Genomic DNA, 21398 nt, shown 5'->3' on the forward strand with positions numbered 1-21398 from the left:
TGTTTGGATACATGGTATCAGGAATCTATCAAGTATCTGCAGATATTAAATCAAAACCTGACTGCATCAGTCAGGAAGCTTAACATGGGCCATGGCTGGATCTCCCAGCCTGATCCAAAGCACACTTCCAATCTCAAACAAAAATGGTTCATTGCCCACAGAATCAAGGTATGACCTTCCTAGTTTCACACCCTCCATAAAAAACCTGTGGAATGCGCTGGACAGGAGAGTACACAGATCCCAGATGCCTTACCTTGTGTGCTCCAGTCTTGTTAAGCATTATAGGAAAAGACTCAAGGTTGTGAGAATTAAATGAAGTGGGGCCAACAGTTGTGGCACACAGAAAAAAAAAAAAAACTATTTCACTATGAAATTAGGTATTTTTCTTTCCATCATAGTACTTCAAATAAATGTCATATTTTTGTTAATATTCTGCTGTATTATATGGATGTTAATATTTAGGTATGTGTTCCAGTCTTAGTTTTCTGCAAAATTTAAAAAACTTTAATCTCTGAAGTTAGTTAACACTTAAAATGGTAAATTAGGTAGTGTTAAATTAGGTAAAAATTAGGTAACCTAATAAAATTAGGCAACACTTAACAGTGCACAATAATCAAGCGTCTCAACTCACCAAGATGTATCATAACAAATGCCCAATTCACACTTTTGAAGCTGTGATTGCACTGGTGTTCGTGCAGCAATAGCAAAATTTTATGGCCAATGCCAATTCAAATTCACAATCGCTGCAGTCTGCAGTCATGTACGCCTAAACTGCATATCTTAAAACTGCTGACATGCAGTCCTCTTTTGAACACAACTTTGTTGGAGGGCAGGTGGAGCAAGCAGAGTCGTTGATCATGTGCCTAATCTCCGCGCTCAGCTCTGACAGGCCAGTTCTTTCTGCCCTTCTCCTGTACGATTTATGTTGGCAGGCCACTGTGGTCCCTGAGCAGGATCACCGCGCTCCCTCCAAAACAGGAAGGACTCCGGCGACGCTGATAGGGCTTGGGTTCCTGGAGTGCTGCCGTGGCGGGTCCGGGGTCTGATAAAATTCCCCGGCAGTAGACGTGCTCCCAACTGCCCGGCTCCCGTCATCCCGCATGGAAGGGCCATCTTGAGGGGGTACGAAGCAGGAACTGGTGGGGTAAAGGTGATGGAACCTCCAGCTGGGGTCAGTGGGCAGAGACGACGTTGCCTCTGGCCCGGTCAGGCCCACCACTGTTGCCGGCTATCCTCTGCTTCAGCTGCACTCCACTACAATAAACAGCCTTTTCATTTGAGGGGCTCTGAAAAAGACTTAAGCATTTCTGGTCTGGATCTGCTCATTTGATGTTTCATGTCGAAAAAGAAATTATGTCACATTAATTTTTTTAACCAAAAGGATTGGTTATATTGGTTATACTGTACACATAAACAAAATGTCCATCAAGCATTAATTACTCTCCAGTAACACAATGTGGCATTATTGAATGAGACAAAAAAATAGTTTACCAGACATCTTTGGATTTTGAACTCTGACAGACTGACAGACACTATTAAACAGGTGAAAGGGTGGTCACATGCTTTGTTTAGCCAGTGACTTCATATTTGACCTTTCCATGGACAGTGGTTGGTAAAGCAAAGCTGCGTGTTAGCACACAGCGGGGATGAAAGGCCCCTTGTTGGGGAAGGAGTGCTGTTTCTGCTGTGTCACTCTATTAGAAGGGGTGAGTTGGTTTTACTATTGCAGAGATGCCCAACCAGATAGTGCACTTACACTCTGCTTCACCTCCAGATACCACTTCCCCAGCATGCGTACACACACACACACACACACAAAAAACTGGTCCACTTACTAGATAATGTACAAATGAGAACTATTCAAATAGCCTGCAGATTCACAACACCACTGCACTTGCGAAGCAAATAAAAGATAACAGCACAACATTAAAGGACAATACAAATGCATTAAGCAAAACAATTTCATGAATGAACTTTGGAACTCTTGTTTGGAAAAAATCAAAAGCTTACAGGTCTGTAGCAGGGAGTCTGTTGGCCTCTCCAGTTACTGCCTTTCAGTCAGTTCTCAAAGATGACAGAAAGGTGCATTGTACACAGAGAGCAGTACAGTACTGACAATTGCTAACATATAAAATAGAACAATAAAGTGTATGATTGCATATTAATTAAATGATCCATTATGTGACTTTATAGATCCCAAGTTGTTTCTTTTTAATCTGAAACATATGGTTGTCTACAAATTGGAGTTAATCAGTTTCAACTCAACCTTTACTGTCTGAGAAGTTATAAAAAACACAGCAGTTGGAATGTTACAACTAAATCGTTTACACACAAGCACATGGATTAAACCTGTATTACATTCCAAGGGCAATTTCAACATGGAAAACTAACAATCGGAGACCCTCTTTAGTATAATTCAGTGATTTGATTTATTTGTCATTGCTCATTACAAGAAAACAAAATGCATTTGGGAGCGCTGTACAATGACTGATTCTGTGCTCTGATGATTTTCAGAACTGAGAGGGTTAAGGGCCTAACAGTGGCTGCATGGCAGAGCTGGGACTCAAACCAACAACCTTGTGCTAGCACAAAGTCCTCCAAAATAGGCTACCGGTGGATTTGTTTTAAAGTTATTGGTATACACTCATGCTTTAATCCATCAACTTGGCAATATATTTCAACAGGCCAAATATTTCATCATTCATTAAATCACATTACATTTCTTCTATCCACCAGCTCACTATTGTCAGATGCAAAATTTAAAATTCATAAATACAAAATTTTAATTTGAAAATTAACTCCCACTAAGGAGCTTAATTTTACAGCCACATTATATAGGACAGTCCTACTATGCCATATACAGCCATTGTAGTTCAATGTAGCAAAATTAGGACACTGGACCTTTTCTTTGTAGTCATCTGCAACAGCTGGAGAAAGCTGCAAACTAAAGTTCTGCTGAACAGCTCTGGTAATAATCAAATGGCATTTTAGTAATCTAATGCGATGTCACATTCTTGTGGTGTGACTCGTCTCATCTCTGCTCTAAAAATCCTTAAAATGTTTTTTTTTTTTTATGAGCAGACACACAAGCAGGCTTGAAAACAATACTGACCAATACAGGACAATACATTGGCTTTGATTTGTTAAAAACAACCATTTTATCGTATTTTAAAAAAGGAAAAGAAACAATGAGCTAAAGGTTCCATTAACATACTCTGTATTCCATTATCATTTTATACACACGAACAGTTATGCTTGGGCTTGACTGATGTATTTCTCAGACTAAATATCCAATATGATACCAGACATTTTGCTTTTTAAAAAAAAATCAGTATACATGCCATCATGTTTACTTGTCCTGACCACACGCAATTTAACGCACTTGATATTTTACATAATGTAAAGACTTGCCTTATAAAGCATTCTTAATGTGACATTCAAATACAGTTCCAAGTCTAACCTGGAAACCAGTAGGACACGTCTATCTCTGGGAGTGAGGTTTAATACAGCCGCCAGTAATCAGGGTTTGAGGAAGACCTTGTGGCTTGGTGCCCTGCTGCACAGAGAGGCTAGCAGAAGCATGCCACCTCAGAACCAGCACTCGCAGGTACGTCAGAAGTGTGAGAACTTGGCGAGGTCCTTCTCCATCTCGCTGTACTGTGTGCTGAGTCTGCTCACGGCTCTAGCATGCTCTTCATCCACCTCCTTCTTCAGCTGGGCCTGCAACCTCAGGAACTCCTGCCAGTCCTCATTATACCTTTGCATACACTCCCGCAGGCACGTGTTCTACACACACACACACACACACACACACACACACATTTCTGCATGTCCCAAAACAGTTATTAGGTAAGTACAGTCCCACAGTTTGAATTATTAAATTATTTTAAATCAGTTCCAAAACATCAGAATCATGGAATTTCCAGGGAACTACTTATGTTGCTGCAAATAAAGGAGCACAGTGACTGATAACTAAAACTGACTCACTGAATTTTGTTGCCTTTGCAAAAGCTTGTAAAGAAACAAAAAATAATAAAACGTTGTTCTGAACACCCAGGCCCCACTGCTGCCACGCCAGCTACCAACTGTACAGAACAATCACAGCTCCGAGGAGAGCCAGGCAAAGCAGACGCAGGAAACCGGCGCGTTTTGAACAGTATTGTTCCGACTTACATGCTGGGCTTCCAGCGCCCTCTGCTGGATCCTCTGCGTCATATGATTTGCAGCTTCCACTTTATAACAGAAAACACACGTTTTCGAATTAATACAATAAGCCTTATCCAAGAATACACTCACATTCCAGCATATTTCTACTAATCTTGCTGTAAAGTCAGAACACGTGCCGTGTCAGATTCAGAAAACGCTTACAAGTCCACCAAATTGCCAAACTGTTAATGGAAGGATAGTTACTCTGTGTGTATAAAGTCACTGGGCAGGGCCCATCCACTGCCGCAGAGCAGCCCAGGAGTTCGCAGGCAGCTACTGTTGCAATTTACATTGTATCCATGGATGTAAAACACAGTAAAATATCAAACACTACTGTCAAAAGAGATTTCTGAAATTGATTTCAGTATAAATAGATATCATTCACTACTCTAATAAGGATTTGATGACATTTTGATTTTCATTCCTGGGGGAAAAAACAAATCTACATATGAGAGAACTGCTGAATGGAGTCATTTATTTGATAATGTTCTGGGTAATTAGAGACTTCTTGCTTTTCAGCCTTCTCATTTTTATACACTTCACATCCACCAGTTGTTTAGATATTAAAGACCAAAAACATGTCACAGCCACTAAGTGCAGATTACATCTGAACAATGTGAGTTCCATTCAAATTCTGCCACCTTGTGAAATGGAAAAAAAGAATTGTACATACATCGTGTGAGTGCTTCAAATAAAGTTGCCTGCATGCTTTCAATGCATTTAGGAATAGCTTGCCCATTGGCCTCCGCCACAGTCTTGTTAAGGTTTTCCAACAACCGACACTCTCTGAAGCCACGCTTCTCCTGTAGAGTGAAACACATTCATCACAACCAAATGGAAGGAGTTGACATAAATATACTGCAGGATTATGTGCATACATACTCCTCATTCAATGCTGTACATACATAAAATAATTATTCACAATAACAGCAAAGCTATAAAGTTAAGCTACATGATTAGCTATCCAAGTCTTGAGGCAAAAGAAAAAAAACCAAACAATCTCTCTCACCTCAAATTCTCTTATGAAGTACCTGATCTCTCCCTCTAGGATGGGTCTATGGTCCAACAACCGAGACTGAATGTCACCAACATCTGTGGATGAACAAAGAATTAAGCACCACTGATTTGTGAGAACAGCTGCTTAAATCGACATTATTTAAAATGCTAATATGCAATAGACCTGGAGTGCCGAAGCCTGGTCCTGTTGATCTACCGCCCTGCAGAATTTAGTTCCAACCCTATTCTAACACAGCGTATCCAGTTAGTAGTATATTAATATTAGAGTCAGGTCTGCTACATTAGATTAGGAACTAAACCTGCGGGCCGGTAGACCTCTATGCCCGGACATAACCTATACAATCATAACCCGTGACTGCCTAAGTCTAATGAGGTTATCCGCCAAGTTCATCTTTATCGCTTGATTGATGCAGCTAAGATAGTTAAATAACAACTATAAAGACTCGTCTATTCGTAGCTAGCTAACCTAACGTGTTCCCAATGCATTAACTAGCGGTTACTGCTTTCTGAGAAAAAACAACAGGAAAATGTTCATACGTTTGAACTTTTTCTGCATCACTTGTACGCTACATAGCTATCTGTTTAAATGTCAAAACATTTAATTTCTAACAGTGATCACAAAGCTTCAGACAGAATAACAGATTAGCTTTAGACAACTTTATGCTGTGCCCTTTCACAAATCTTATCGGTTTGTAGCTGGTCGACTAGCTAACACTCTAACGCTAGCGTTAGCTACTTACCTTTGGCTATTTTGTCCATGGTCACAAGACGTCGGTTTATCAAATATTAAGCGTCGTAGTACGAGGAGCAACCGACAATATGTAACTGCATACTACTTTATTTTCATACTGTGTATTACATGAGATTACCACATATATCCACCCAATGATCGAACTGGCATATTAAATTGCAGAACTACTCTGACAGTACATTTGACGTCTGTTCGTTGGGCTTAAGGAGCAGCAACAAAACATTTCAAAATAAAAGCCGTTACTAAGCTTAAACCTGCCGTTGCTGGCTTCTCAGGGGTATATAGCCTTAAAGCAGGTGTTTTCAGCTCCAATCATTTTCTCTGATCTATTGCATCGGATCCAACTTTCGAAGACCTTCTATTTTAGCTAATGAACTGGAGATGAGATGTTGTGGAGCAGGGAAAACCCTTGGTTTGGAGTGTAGCTATATAACTTACATTCCTTGAGGTCCGGGTAATTCAGATGTTTCACTCTCCTGTTACAAAACGGTTATCATACTTGACTTCATCCAGTTACATTAGGTGTTTAGTTAACCATCAATAATCATAAAATTCATGCCTAGATTTAGATTCAAGGTCCACATAGCTTTACGTGTTGCAGTACATGGATCCCTGGTCGCTGAATCCATATTTAATTGATAGAAAGTGTGATTATATTGAACGAATACTGAAGCAATACATTTCATACATTACGATTCATCATTAGGCAACCTATCCATATCAGTTGTATTCATTTTATATCACAATGAATAAGCTCACAATTCCAAATAAAACCGCAAGGTGGTGTCAGAGAATCAGAAATGGAGAGAAGAAATGGCGTGCCTTTTTACCAGTCCCCACAATTCTCAACTTATTCTAACACCGGATCCACAAACTACCAAGCTACCAAGCCTGTGTTTGAGGAACGAATGATTGAATAAAGGCCAGCCCATTATTATTTTTGTCAGTGTCAAATAAAACATTGGAAATCTAAATCAGTGTAAGGTCACGTGTAAGTAATAGGCCATTGCCTCACTGCTTAATGAAGCAATGATTGCAGTCATGCTGTCTGACGTAAGGAAAAAAACAGCCAAGATCAGATCAGCACGAATAACAGCAGGACAGGAAAACGTTAGCTATTACCGTGCATCGTTTCAGTTTGTGCAGTAGGATATGATCCAGCTAAAAAGATAAAATAATCTTAGTAAAAGATGACGTGAATGCACAAAAAGTCGCTTTAGACTATAGCTGGGAACCGGACAACATCCCGCGATCATATCCAAAAGATGGCGACAGAGAACCGCTCGTGGTTGGAAAATGCTTATCTTGAAATAAGACGACAGTAGGTCCAACCATCATTGCAATTTCTGAAACAAAAATTCTCAGTTATTGATGTATTACGTTCAGGTCTACTTTATGCAAACCAAGAAACTTAACTACCAGAAAGTGTTGAGTATCTGCACGCATTGGTTAAGGACGAAAGGTCAATTGGTTAAATCTAGGTGAAGAGAGCAGGCCTATTTCTTCATGAATTAATGTTCAAAAATCATAATTTAGAAGTGCGATTATTATAATGTAGAATAGTTAAAATGAGCCTATCTACGGATATATATTTTATAGGGTTTTTAGAAACATCCTGTTTAGGTTACAGCTTATTAATGCAGTGTAAGTCACTAAAAATGTTATACTACTTAACTTTTAAATGTAACTTAATTTTATACTGATACGTTTTCATACTAAAATATAATAATAATAATAATAATAATAATAACGATAGCAGTACATCTACTCTTTTCTATTTTGTTATTGAAGCACTTCTATTAATGCATAGATCCTTGACATTTACCCAACTATTGGAAACCTGTTTTCTCTTCTTTCAAACTGAACTTTTTGTCTTTGCTTTAATGATTTTAATAGTCTTATCATCTTTGAGCACATAATTCCAATGCCTAATGATTTTTCAGTCTCTCTCTCTCTCTCTCTCTCTCTCTCTCTCTCTCTCTCTCTCTCTCTCTCTCTCTCTCCGAAATGTTGTAACTCACTCGTATCTTTCCGTGCAGAATGGACAGTATCGATATATAATCTACTGGAAATAAACCCTTAGACAAGCCTTACATATTCTCACCACAGGGTGAGATTCTCAGTCAGGAGGTGCTCTTTATTTGTCATGCTTAGAAGTTGTGGGGCATTTAATTACAGTCCGGGGGTCCTCAACATATATGAGTTTAAATAAACACACCACCAATAAATAGTTACACTAATGTCCTAACTAATGGCTTTTCCCGTCTGCATGTGGGCTGTTGAACAGACGACCTAAACAAAAACAGCAACAATAAATATACAATCTTGCACTATTTGAATTTATATTTATATTTATATATACGAAATATATTGAAAATGCATACGTCATTTACTTATAAAAGTAAAGAAAATGATCCTATAATCACAAATCCTATAACAAACCATTATGAAGTTTACACGCTGTAATGTATAACCTATAATTCGCACTTTAGTGAGTTCTCGAGACTCATATTACGCAATATTGCTCTCGTCTTTATTTCTCCACATGGTAGGTATAACAGGTAATTGATACACATTTCTTATGAGCGTATCTACCTTTTCAGGTGCAGTTTAACCTCACAGATACATAGTGCAATGCGCATGCGCCACGAGATGGCACTCTGTTTTTATGACCAGGTGAGTAGATTCTGTTCAGGTAAAAGTGGAATTTGGCTTAAGGACAGGGGAGTAAATGAGATAACACAGCGTGTGATCTGTCCTGTGCAGCAAGAAGACTCAAGAATGTCAGTAGTAGGCAAAATGGGAGATTGGCAGGTACGTGCTACTCCATGAATCACGAAGGTGTGTGATTTTACTTTTGTATTGTACTGTTACCACTGCCACTTGTACGTGAAGCTGGATTCTTACGATAGATAGTTTATTTCATCTATCATAGCTAAGGTTGCAAAACATCACATTCATTTCACTGTATTATTTAATGCCGTAACTGAGCTCTTGATATCTCAGCTCATATAAAGTGAACACTAAACTTCCACACCGGAATAGTTCAATCGCTGCATTCGTAAACAGTTTTGTAGAACATAACTCTTTCGAAAGGCCCTTCGCCCTTCAGAGCAGTTTGCTGAAAATACTGCTGCTGGATGTCTTGTCTAGCTGTTCCGAATGATGGTTTGAAATGTTCAAGTATTCTTAAACTATTTTTTTTGCTGCAAATAACAACAATTCTTGTTTATTTTATTTATTAATTTTAGCATATTTTACTTATTTAGTGTATCTATATATATAGCGAGACAGAGAGAGAAAGATATATTTTTTCATTAGCTAATCAAATAGTAAATACTTCAAAGTATCCACAAATAGCAAAATAGCATATGCTTCTCTAGGGCCACTACACTGCATGGTAATGTGAAATTGTAAACTCTAATCAAGTAAATAATGAATTATATTTGTCGTTAAAAAAAGATTAATAAAAATGTTGTCTAATGTAATATATTGACGTAGTTATTTGAATCGTGTTTTGCAATGCATGGGAACACAACGAATATATATATCTATATATCTATATATATATATATATATATATATATCTATATATATATATATATATATATATATCTATATCTATCTATCTATCTATCTATCTATCTATCTATCTATCTATCTATCTATCTATCTATATATATATATATATATATATATATATATATATATATATATATATATATATATATGACTATATATATAGAACGACTACTGAACGCTGAGACGGGTACGGGAAATTATGAAAGACTGAAATAAGTCGTTACAAGTCTAACACAACTTCAACATAGCCTGCTAGTTTCAACGTTCCAGGTTTCACCGTACCCCGTACCCCCACCAAACAGCAACAAAGTAGACTAGGCTCGGACACACACCCATGCATTTCTATTGCACTTTTCTCTGCCCTAATTGTCATTGTGAGCAAGGTTCTTTCGTTCTCTCATTAATGACAACTGGTCTGAGGGTTTGCCCTCAACAAAATGGTAATAGCGACAAGAGAAGGCCAACGCCTTAAACCTGTCGACCTGTCTCTTGACCTGCAACCCGGGGTGCTCGTGTCGCCGCTTTCGCGGGAGTAAACCCCTCTCGTCCAGTCACTCATTCAAATTTAACAAGCCATGTTGTTGTGTTAATTATTTACATTTCTAAAATCGCACTTACGTGTCCTCAATGGAGCTTCGGTACCTGCACAAGAATTGAGCTATTTGCATAACAGTAACGGCACTGTCTCAGAGGTCAAAGATCTCAATAGGTCTAAAACAACAGTTTACGAAAATCAGTGTGGCAACAAAGTATTTCTGGCGACTGAGAGACGTAGAGAAGACATATTTGCATTGCATGACATGCTCAGTGATATGCTAAAGTATCTTAGTTTTGAGAACTGTCATTGCAATATGCTGCCAAAACTTCAAAAAGTCTGGTGTTGAAAATATTCAGCCTATGATTAGACGTAATATTGGAATAATTTTCGCAAATATTTCCAAGACAAATGACACATTTATTTTCTTATGAATTTTGGATGAAATATATAAGAGAGTTAGCGTTGCCATACTGTCGGTCTTCTTGGGACATTACTACATATACGTTGTACTTTCATTACTTAGAGACTATCATAAAGCTTTAAAAAATACTCTGTTAGTGGAGTTTACCTGAGTTTATTCATTGGTTTTGGGTAAATGAGAATCAAGCGTCTGTTGATATGCTAATGAGGGAACGAACACGAGTGTTATTACAGTTATTGCGCGAGGGTCTTAACTTCCACCATTAGAGGGAGATCTGAGCGCGCGGACAGCCCAACTCTCAAAAAACCCAGCCATCTTTGAGCTCTCGTGCACTGTGTAAAACTAGGCAAAGACGCTGTTCATTGAATCCACAACCCATGAAAATGCTTTGGAAATTAACTGATAATATTAAATATGAAGATTGTGAGGTAAGAGAACAGTTTATCTATTTTCAAAGGATTTTATTTTTCAAACAGTTTATTTTCCATGTTTCTTACCTTTAATATTTTAATGGCGTTTTATTCATAAGCTCTTCCTGCACCGTATTACATTCACAAAGTGCCGCATCTGACATATTGCATGCTACATTGTTAACAAATTTCAGTATAATTCTATTATTATTTTTGTTGTCGAGTTAATATAATAATAATAATAATAATAATAATAATAATAATAATAATAATATATTATAATAATAAGAGGTATAATGTGGACTAATTCATTTATGTCATAGTCATAATCCGTAGGAAAAAAATAATAATTTAAACATCGCGTGTTGTTAAAAAAGAAACACACGCTATTATCTATATTACATCAAGATAACAATAATAATAATAATAATAATAATAATAATAATAATAATAATAATAATAATGATAGCATTGCCATAAAAATACTGTCATATTAGTAGACTAATAAAATGTATTTTAATTATTATTCATTATGGTAATAATAATAACAATGACAGTAATGTTGTTTTTGTTTTTATTGTACAAAAACAGCAGTATTGTTTCAGTTTGTATTGCACAGTATCTTCTAAAGCCGAGATGATGTTGTATTTGCGAGTAAGGTTAGAACTGATGTAAAGTTTTGGAAGTAATTCTAGGAGCTGTTGGCGAGTGGCGCAGCCAGTTGAATGTGTTTTTGTCCGCCTCCGGAGACATACACAACGTGCAGAAAAAAAAACAAAAAAGAAAACAAAATAACTTTCGCTCTAATTCCCACATTTGATTGTGCTTCTCTCACTTATTTTTTCTTTGGGCCTTTATCTAAATCGGGTTTTTATTAAGTTCAGCTCCATAACGAGTGTCATAAACTGCACCAGACCAAACATGATTGCGTGCGAATAAGAGGAACAGAGGGGGCAGCGGATTTTTTTCTCTTTCCTTGTCAAACGTGTATTGGTACGGTAAATATGGACTCGTAAACTTTGGAGTCGGCTATACTTGCTGGGAGAGAAATGTAGCTTGTTCCCTGTAGTTTGAAGTCATATGGTCGTTGGTAAATTCACTGCGAAGTACTCTGGAAGGCCATCGCGATCGAAAAGACGGAAAGTGAAGCAAACGACAATGGGACAGGACGCGTAGACGACCGCCCTGCGAACAGTAAAAATATGCCAACCGAAATGTCCTCCGCGTCTGCTGGATTTTCGCACGATTCAGAGGTGCACATTGTTTCCTTGCTCGTTCTTCATTTCGTCTTCTCCGTTCATTCTGTCGTTCTTTTACATTTGCTTGCCCTCGAACCTTTTAAAATGTTCCCCTCTCTCTGATTCGTCAGACGCAAGAGTATGTCCCTCTTTCTCTCTCTCTCTCTCTCTCTCTCTCTCTCTCTCTCTCTCTCTCTCTCTCTCTCTCGCTCTCTCTCGCTCTCTTTCACTCCCCCTCGCTTTCTCTCCCCATCTCTGATTAGATATACTGATTCCTCATTCAATGGACGTCATTTAGTGCAGAGTCTGCCTTGAGTTGCTTCCTCGCTTCACGCTCGATTTCCGACCATTCTTCCCTTATTAAGTATTCGTGTAATATTAATAGTCATGAATATCTGCTATTAGGAGTCCAAAGGAAGACGCTGCTCTTCGCTAATATGCGCCCAAGCGAGGGAACAGCTCACTGACAGAGCGAGGCGATGGAAAAGGGATATAAGAAACTTTAAACAGTAACCGGCAACACATAAACGCTGCATTTTAACAACAAATGAAGAAAACTGGAAATTTACCCAAACTCTGATGGATTATCGTGGTTCTTCTTCGCGTATTTGAATACTGGGTTCCGTGACCTCGACGCAGAACTCAGTCCTGGGTTTATTTCAATTGCTCGTTTATTTTCGTTGTTTTGCCAACGCTTCTCTTTCTGCAATTCTCGTATTTTGAAACCCTCGGAAATCTTCGCAGATGTTAGTGCACAGTTTTTCCGCGATGGTGAGTGACTGTCGGCTGTACAGATTAGAGGACTTCGTTCAACATTTAGACTCCTCTCGTTTTATCTGTGCCATCACGCAAGCTGTAGTTGGCAGAATTAAATGCTACAAAGACTTGTTGTTTGATAAACTCGCGTCATTTTCTTCGTTTCCTTAGTTTAATAACGTAATCCCAAATATTATTATTAAAGCCACTAAATTATTTTAGATTTTCAACATTGTGTGTATGTCTATATTATTATTAGTGTTATTACCATGAGCATCATCATCATTATTATTACTAAAATGTGCATTATTATTTGTTTAAACGAGTTGTTGAAATGTGTTCTAACAGCCAGTAGAATATAGTATGCGTTTCGATACGAAATTAATTATTGCTTTTATCGAGGGCACGAGCAAAACGCTGTTTGATTTCTACATGGCGTCTTGAATCCTCGTCTGTTCTCGCAGGATCGTCACGACGGTACCAGCAATGGGACAGCCAGGTTACCTCAGCTGGGCAGCGTGGGTCAGTCTCCTTACACCAGCGCCCCTCCACTTTCCCACACGCCCAACTCAGACTTCCAACCGCCATACTTTCCGCCGCCCTACCAGCCCATCTATCCACAGTCTCAGGACCCATATTCGCACGTCAACGACCCGTACTCCATCAACTCTTTGCACGCCCAGCCCCAACCACAGCACCCAGGCTGGCCTAGTCAGCGGCAGAGCCAGGAGAGTAGCTTGCTTCACCAGCATCGCGGCTTGCCCCACCAACTGTGTAGGGAGTACCGGAGAGAAGTGCTTCTCCCGTCGGGTCACGGTATCGAGACGGGACTCACAGATTCTATCCCCATCCATGGAATACCTCATTCTTTAGACGATGTTCAGGTAAAGAAAATTCCCAGATATTTAGCGTTGTCGGTATTTTCGGAATTCACGTTATAATTCCGTTCTAGTGAAATATTTGAGTTAAAATATGGTTGACTGCAATAGCAGTGGTGGATGTAGCAGTACAAGTGCAAAGATATTTCATTTGCCTAATTAAAGTAGTTTTATTGCCAAATTATTGGTGCCATAAACGGATGGACAGTTTGGCAATATAGCAAAGTCACTATCATTTAAGGTTCACGTTACTTGCATTTGTTTTGTGCAAACAGAATTATATATCTTAATTTTATTTTGAAAACATTATTTCACAACTGACAGTTGAAATGTGCATGGCGCGATGCAGTTGATACCGCCTTTTCATACATTACCCCATTTCCATATGCATGAGTATTTATTTTCGGGTTATTAACGAAGTTATTTTTAGATTATACCAGAAAGCGTACAAAAAGAAAAAAGAAAGAAAGAAAAGGAATAAGAAAAATACAGCAACCTTTTAATAATATCATTTTGGGAATAAAACATAATTAATGGCTTAATTCTGTCATTTTTGGAAGTGATTCGTAGTTGTCCCCGTTTATCTTTAATTTAATTGTAGTTTGCCCATTGAAGACATTCAGGCGTAAGAAATAACGAGGCTAAGTAGGGACAATTTTACGCAGGAGTAATAACCTATATATTCGCCGCTTAGAGAGAAATGTCCTTTAATTTATCGCCCGGCAGGTGGGATGAAAAATAACTTCGGCGATCTGGATATTTCGAAACCATCTTAAATGAACGCATCTTTTATATACTCACCTTTTACAGCTTTAAATCAGCAGGAATTGTATTTTCTCGCAGAGGACACTAGGCACGCCGCTGTACATTTCATTGTAATAAGAAAACTCGGTGGAATTTGTCTTCCTTTGCTTATCATTTTACGCTGGCAAATTCATTTCGTATTATTCTTAATTTCTTGTTTTAACTGCCTTTGTAGCACGTTGAGGATCAAGGAATTCACATTCCCGACCAAACCGTAATCAAGAAAGGTAAGCAATTTCCTACTGAATACCGCGCGTGCCTGGACTAGCTGCTCACCGCTCGTAAAGCCTATTCGTGCTTGCTCCGAGGCGGACCTGGTTAATTTGTAGGCCATGAGTTAGCTTGCTGTTACAGCACGAGCCATTTGAACGAGCCATCCGAAATCGTTTCTTGCTAAGATTCGTCCTGTGTGTGTAACTTAGTGTGTTAACGCGATGGTACTTTAATCTTGGCGTGCTCTCCACGTTTCAGGGCTAAATTTAAACGGGCAGTCTTAACGTTGTGTGCCACGCAGTGGACATGGACAAATATTTTACATCCTTTGTCTACGAATATATATTTGCAACTGAGAATTGTTTCGTACTTAATTCATTCCCATTCAGTGGTACAGATCTGGCTTTGTTCCGTTTCGATTGCACGTGGTTGGAGAAGCATTAATTCAGAGAAGCATTACAAAAATGAATGTAGCAACTCTACTGTTAGCTGTTTTAACTTTTAAAAGTAAAATCTTGGTTAAATGTCATGCTTCATGAATGAATTTTAGGGAAATGTCTTTTTCCATATCTGTGCAATAATTGGCTGTTATATTAGCAATCTCCGGAGTTCGCTTAACTGCCATTGTCTCTATTAGCCTCTGCTGAGCTATTAATGTCACAAGTGATCTATCCAAAAGTGCTTGGCCCTTTGTCTCCGTTTACCGTGCAAAGAACGGCAACCCCTGCAAAAAACAACACGCGCTGCAGTCGAATTTAGACCTTTATACACGCGCGTACGCGTGTGTGTAGGGAGAGAGAGTGTGATAGATAGATAGATAGATAGATAGATAGATAGATAGATAGATAGATAGATAGATAGATAGATAGATAGATAGATAGATAGATAGATAGATAGATAGATAGATAGATAGATAGATAGATAGATAGATAGATGTGCAATAAACATTTTAGACTTTAGCTCCTCAGAAATGACCTCCCTAAGAACAGCGTAAGAAGAGTGAATAGTAATTCATAGCCTAGGCTACTGTTGATCACTGACAACAATGTGAGGGATATAAGTCATTGTTATCATTATTATTATTATTATTACCATTATTATTGTTGTTATTGTTGCTATTGTTGTTATACAAGGAAATCTAAATTTGCATTGGCAGTAGGATCTCTAACATGAATTTTTTTTTTCGTTATGAAGTTGACAAATTTCACATGGGTCTCACATACTGTTTACAGATGCGGTACTTCCGTCACTACCCCCTTGGCGGGTCATCCAGTCAGTGTCCAAATTGAAGCAATCCAGTGTTCTGTTGTCCCATTCTCGAAGCCTGGTCTGGAGTGACGACACTGATCATATTAAATATTTGACGGCTAGGCCACTTCATTACCCGAGGCATATTCGAGTTGCATTTCATGAGTAGAATGAAAAGCCATTGCTGTCGTATCTACTTTTCTTTCACTAGGAGCCTTTACTCCCCGATAAGAACATATTGCCTGTGATTCCAGGCCTGCAACGAAATGCTGTGCATAAGTGCACATGCCTAATCTTCTCCAATAGCTGTCTGGTGTCTAGAAATTCATCTTTTCTATTGGTTCTGTAGCGTAGATGATGAGACTGAAGGTTACTAATCATGTTCTGTTTTCTTTTAGGTCCGGTTTCCTTATCCAAGAACAACAGCAACGTTTCGGCCATACCGATAAATAAGGATGGTCTTTTTGGCGGCGTGGTAAATCCAAATGAAGTTTTCTGTTCTGTTCCGGGTCGTCTATCTCTTCTTAGTTCCACATCAAAATACAAGGTCACAGTTGCGGAAGTGCAGAGACGCCTTTCGCCTCCCGAGTGCCTCAACGCGTCTCTGCTCGGCGGGGTGTTGAGAAGGTGAGTCGGACCTCCACGGTTTTCCTTTCTTTTTCCCTCCATTACAAATGTCACCAGTAATTACACCCGACCATACCGATAACCAATTCCATGCTGTTCAAACAACTAAAATGCGCGGACATTAAATATCACGCCAACATTGTCTGCGAATTACGAAACAGTGCGTAAATATAACCCAATTACATACAGAATGTATACAGAATGTAATGATACAGGCCATCAATTATGTTTTAGTTAATATTTGTAACAGAAACTTTCTTTAAACTTCGTATCAATAGAACACGGAACATTTTTAAATTCATGAAGTAATTCAAAGTTATAGCCCAACTAAACATAATTACAATTGATTACTAAGAAAATCCTGGCGCATATCAAATATTAGGCCTACTTATGCGTGATAAACTGGAAGACCTTGTTATGGACTTGGAAATAGTTTCTGACTGTAATCATTTATAGCTTACTCATAAGGAATAATGTGTAGGCCTACTGCATTTTCTACGCTTCCCACTTATATATATAATCAGACTGCTTCCAAATTCATATGTTTAAATGGCCTATAGGCTATATATATATATATATATATATATATATATATATATATATATATATATATATATATATATATATATATAATTGCCTATAGGCCATTTAAAATAACTTGTGAACTTGAAAACAGAAAAAAATCCCAGGAGACGTAATTGTATATGCTCTTTGTCTTTTCCCCAACAGGGCAAAATCTAAGAATGGAGGAAGATCATTGAGGGAGAAACTCGATAAAATAGGATTAAATCTACCGGCGGGAAGACGCAAAGCTGCAAACGTTACCCTTCTGACGTCACTGGTAGAAGGTAAGTCGCCTGAGTTTCGGCGCGCGCTGAAGCAGGCGCTTAATGCTGCTGCACGGGGCCATTCTAAATCAGCATATGCGCTCATCCGTGTAATTTGGATTGAATTTGCCCCGCAAGCAACAATGCATGAAGGATATATGTGTTTTGTGAGAAAAGAATCGGAAGATAAAAAATTGAGGACTTGAGGGCGATTACATGCACCCTTTTCGCCCATGTGAACAGAGCAGATCGGCAGACTTTACATGTTGGCTTAGTGTAGTGTGCAGAGTTGTGAGCGACCTACTCTAGGCCATAGTTTTGGTTTATTGTTTTATGTCATATTACAAGCTGTTTTTCTGGCTTGTGTGAGTTTGTTGGAACACCACAAACCACAAGCGAAGCGACTGATTGATTGATGATACCTTTATTATTATTATTATTATTATTATTATTATTATTATTATTATTATTACTATACACTTGTCGGCTTGTAGGCATAAAGACTTAATAGCCAACATGATGGTTTGATAGCATAGAAATGACCTGTAGTTGTAAGCCTATTATAAAATATAAATGAGTTAATTATGTCGCAGTGCGAAGATGCCATTGCTGTTGAATAAATCCATTTTGCTTGCAAAGTTGAAGGTGATTATTCCGTGCGGTGGTATTTGGTGTGCCATGGGTTTTAAAGGTGAAAGCTTGAGACGGTTCATTGGTTCCAGTTAATCATTGTCGCTGAAGACTGAATGCAATATTCATCGTGCTTCATTGAGATTTGGTTTTGTATGGTAATGAGCCTGAAGAAATGTATGATTCCTTCACGATAACGCGAAGGGGGTTGGGGGACGCGCAGCCGTCCAGTGATTTAGTTAGTGACAGTAGCTTTCTGAAGTGTTATTGTTTATGATCCGCTCCATTTTATGGAAACCGGTTTACTGGACTAAAGCTTTGATGCTAATTGGCGCATGCGTCCTTCCGGAGTCTAGACTTATGACAGGAAGGCCTGCAGTTAAAAGCCAACTGTTTCAGGAAATTAAAACCAAAGACTAGAAAAATCAACGAAACAGACCTCGATGGAATGACCTAGTGATTCTCATGGCTAAAGTATGTAAGACTGAGGTTTGCTTACAGCCGTTTAAAATTGCTTTCCTATGCAGGACCATCTCCTCAGCGTACTATAATGTTGAAAGGATTGCAAATCAATGTCATGGTGTCTGTCTGTCGCCCATTATCAAATACTACTTACTTTTATTGCTTCTCTAATATTCTCCTTCTCATGGAGGAACCGGTCTATTTTGACATACTTATTCATAACGTACAATTTTCCACCGTCCAGCGGAAAATAAAAGTGATATTAATGTTTGAAAATTCATAGGCGATGGAAGGGTGTCTGCTTCTTTGGCCGAGAACCTTAATTAGACGATAAATGTGCTAAATTAAGGTGTTAATTGGTATACATCTGATGTCAGTAATTTCAAGTAATATATTACACACTCAACCCCATTTTCTCCTTCTTAGGCGAAGCCGTGCATCTTGCCAGAGATTTCGGTTATGTATGCGAGACCGAATTCCCAGCCAAGGCAGTAGCTGAATATGTAAACCGTCAACATTCCGACCCAAATGAACAAGTCCAAAGAAAAAACATGTTATTGGCAACGAAGTAAGTGCTATTCTTGCTTTTCAAATGTCAGAAAGTGCATTCAAAGCACTGTGATGTTTATTACCACATATTTACTCCGATACAAACACATGTTAACAGACGTTGTCAGTCGCACATTTTATGCGTATTTGCAAACAATTTACCAGGAACTGTCATGTATTTCTCAGGCGATAATTTAACTGTCTTTTAATATTTTAAGGTTTTATTAATTGTTCGTTGGCGCTGTGTCTTAGAGAACACAAATGACAGCTGGTCGAAATGTACATAGGTTAGTGTGCGAAGTCATTAAATTGCTATGTTCAAGTTCGAACATGAACCTTTTGCAAGGTTCTCAGCAGTGAAGGCGGAAGGCCATACCAACCCTCAAAAACGTAAGAAAGGGAAATAATCAGTAATCCACAATTACTGTAAAAATTGGAATTTATGGCAATCCGATTGACAGGCTTCTCTCCATCCACAGATCTGTGACTGACGTACAGTGACTCGTATTTAACTTTCTTTCAACTGAAATTTGGTTCTGAACAGCCTTGGTTTTGCAGTGACAGTATAACCAGCTGTCAATTGCAACACGCGTCTCATTGATTAGAGGATATGGCGCACTCAGAGAGCACACTGAGAAAGTGTTATTAACGCTTTTTTAAAAGTGAAACTTCAGCTTTGATTAAGGTCAGGTTGACACGTTGTGCTTACAACACATGACATTACGCCGCCACCTCCTCACACGCTGCATTGTGTCTCCTCCTAGACAAATCTGCAAAGAATTCACCGACCTGCTCTCCCAGGACCGCTCGCCTCTGGGGAATTCACGCCCACAGCCCATACTCGAGCCCGGGATTCAGAGCTGTTTGACCCACTTCAGTCTCATTTCGCACGGATTCGGGACGCCCGCCGTGTGCGCGGCCGTCACCGCGCTGCAGAACTATCTGACCGAGGCTATCAAAGCAATGGACAAAATGTACCTCAACAATAATCCCAACAGCCACTCCGAGTCGGGCACTAAAGGCGGAGACAAAGATGAGAAGCACAGAAAGTGATATCCAACCATTAGACCGCCAAGTAAATATTATAAATGCATATAAAATACACTAGTGATCAAGATGACAGTGTGCCACTTACCGATCTTGACAATTTGCAACATGTCTGATTTCTTTTCAAAACCACAATTTAACCTGGAATTCGCGGAAGACTTATTTATCTAAATCTGAAGAAAATAAGAGGTGGCAGTGAGGCGCAAGAACCAGTTCCTGACAGGAGGCGCGTGAGAGAAGAAAAATAGATTTGCCAAAAGAGGACTTTTAATGAACTCCCACTTTTTATGAGCTGCAACGGACTGAAATCTAGCCACCCAATTCACGATTCACGATTGTAGCCAAGTGACAAAAAGAATCTGAAAGAGGATGATTTTCTATCAGTATTGTGAATAATAAACTTGAAAAAGTTCCACAGTTCCATGCCATGACTCCAGACATAGACGCTTCACTCTGAGCGACCGACTTGAACTTTGAATTTCAACACGATTCACGGTTATATGAGGGAATCTGTGTTCATGTATGTATATATTTATTTATGTGTAATTTAACGGGAACTGTAAATATGGTGCGTCTGTTGAAACTTCTTTTTTATTTATCTGGTGCCTCCTGTTTTAGTGGGTTTGAATATTCGCTTAGTTATTCATGTGGTTTTATGGTTCTTAGAAAACAGAAGTTTGGGGTATTTTTTCTCTGGGATATTTCAATTCAGCCCTCTTGTAGCATGTTGAGGCGTCATTGAAGCAAGTGAACAAATTTAATGGAAATAAACGTCCGTTTCTCTATATATCATCCTTATGCCATTCCGTTTTAAATCGAAAAAGATCACAGGAGAGACCCCGACAAGACTAGTTTTGTGTTTCTATTTTCTTGTTTTTATACGAGCTTTTACGTGTTGTGCCAATCAGAATACGTTTCACCTCTTGTTCTTCCCTTGAAGCACCATAAGAGCAATAAATGGATAGCCTATTGTCCTCGGAACTCTTTCTTTTTTGAGAATTTCAAAACATTTGGGACCATCTGATATCTTGTATGTCCAATGTCGAATTGGAGGCGGTTTTATCTGTATTGTATAGGCCTGTGCTGGCAATAGTTCCCATGCCTGTCAATGTATTATAGTCATTTGTTGCCCAGGAAAAAAATAAATATTTGATACGCTTCATGTCGATTTTTATTCATATTCTATTTGTATTC

General features: G+C 38.7%; 2 protein-coding genes across 3 annotated transcripts; one reads left to right on the plus strand and one right to left on the minus strand.

Annotated features, from left to right (window-relative positions):
• Nucleotides 1-2405: 2405 nt before the first annotated feature.
• bloc1s5 (biogenesis of lysosomal organelles complex-1, subunit 5, muted) lies at nt 2406-6174 on the minus strand. Its single transcript, XM_027013601.2, has 5 exons — nt 5964-6174; nt 5216-5298; nt 4880-5009; nt 4174-4232; nt 2406-3786 (listed from the first exon to the last, which is right to left on the minus strand). Exons 1-5 carry the CDS (start codon nt 5980-5982, stop codon nt 3613-3615), a joined length of 465 nt encoding a protein of 154 aa, XP_026869402.1. The 5' UTR covers nt 5983-6174; the 3' UTR covers nt 2406-3612.
• Nucleotides 6175-10865: 4691 nt separating this feature from the next.
• tfap2a (transcription factor AP-2 alpha) lies at nt 10866-21362 on the plus strand. Of its 2 annotated transcripts, none has more exons than XM_035525865.1 (7): nt 10866-10943; nt 13384-13803; nt 14777-14828; nt 16461-16689; nt 17419-17537; nt 19035-19176; nt 19922-21362. In XM_035525865.1, exons 1-7 carry the CDS (start codon nt 10893-10895, stop codon nt 20208-20210), a joined length of 1302 nt encoding a protein of 433 aa, XP_035381758.1. In that variant the 5' UTR covers nt 10866-10892; the 3' UTR covers nt 20211-21362. The 2 variants fall into 2 exon arrangements, with proteins under 2 accessions (XP_035381758.1, XP_035381757.1); XM_035525864.1 differs by lacking the exon at nt 10866-10943 and adding an exon at nt 12474-12934.
• Nucleotides 21363-21398: the final 36 nt, after the last annotated feature.

The sequence above is a fragment of the Electrophorus electricus genome, chromosome 5 (genome assembly GCF_013358815.1).
Source record: "Electrophorus electricus isolate fEleEle1 chromosome 5, fEleEle1.pri, whole genome shotgun sequence".
Lineage (NCBI taxonomy): Eukaryota > Metazoa > Chordata > Actinopteri > Gymnotiformes > Gymnotidae > Electrophorus > Electrophorus electricus.

Coding starts and splice junctions, on each gene's coding strand:
- bloc1s5 (XM_027013601.2), bottom strand. Junction 4,233..4,879: donor ATTTGAAGCACTCACACGAT/GTATGTACAATT, acceptor TCTGTTATAAAG/TGGAAGCTGCAAATCATATG. Junction 3,787..4,173: donor GGGCGCTGGAAGCCCAGCAT/GTAAGTCGGAAC, acceptor GTGTGTGTGTAG/AACACGTGCCTGCGGGAGTG.
- tfap2a (XM_035525865.1), top strand. CDS start 10,893: ATGAAAATGCTTTGGAAATTAACTGATAATATTAAATATGAAGATTGT. Junction 13,804..14,776: donor ATTCTTTAGACGATGTTCAG/GTAAAGAAAATT, acceptor CTGCCTTTGTAG/CACGTTGAGGATCAAGGAAT. Junction 17,538..19,034: donor TCTGACGTCACTGGTAGAAG/GTAAGTCGCCTG, acceptor TCTCCTTCTTAG/GCGAAGCCGTGCATCTTGCC.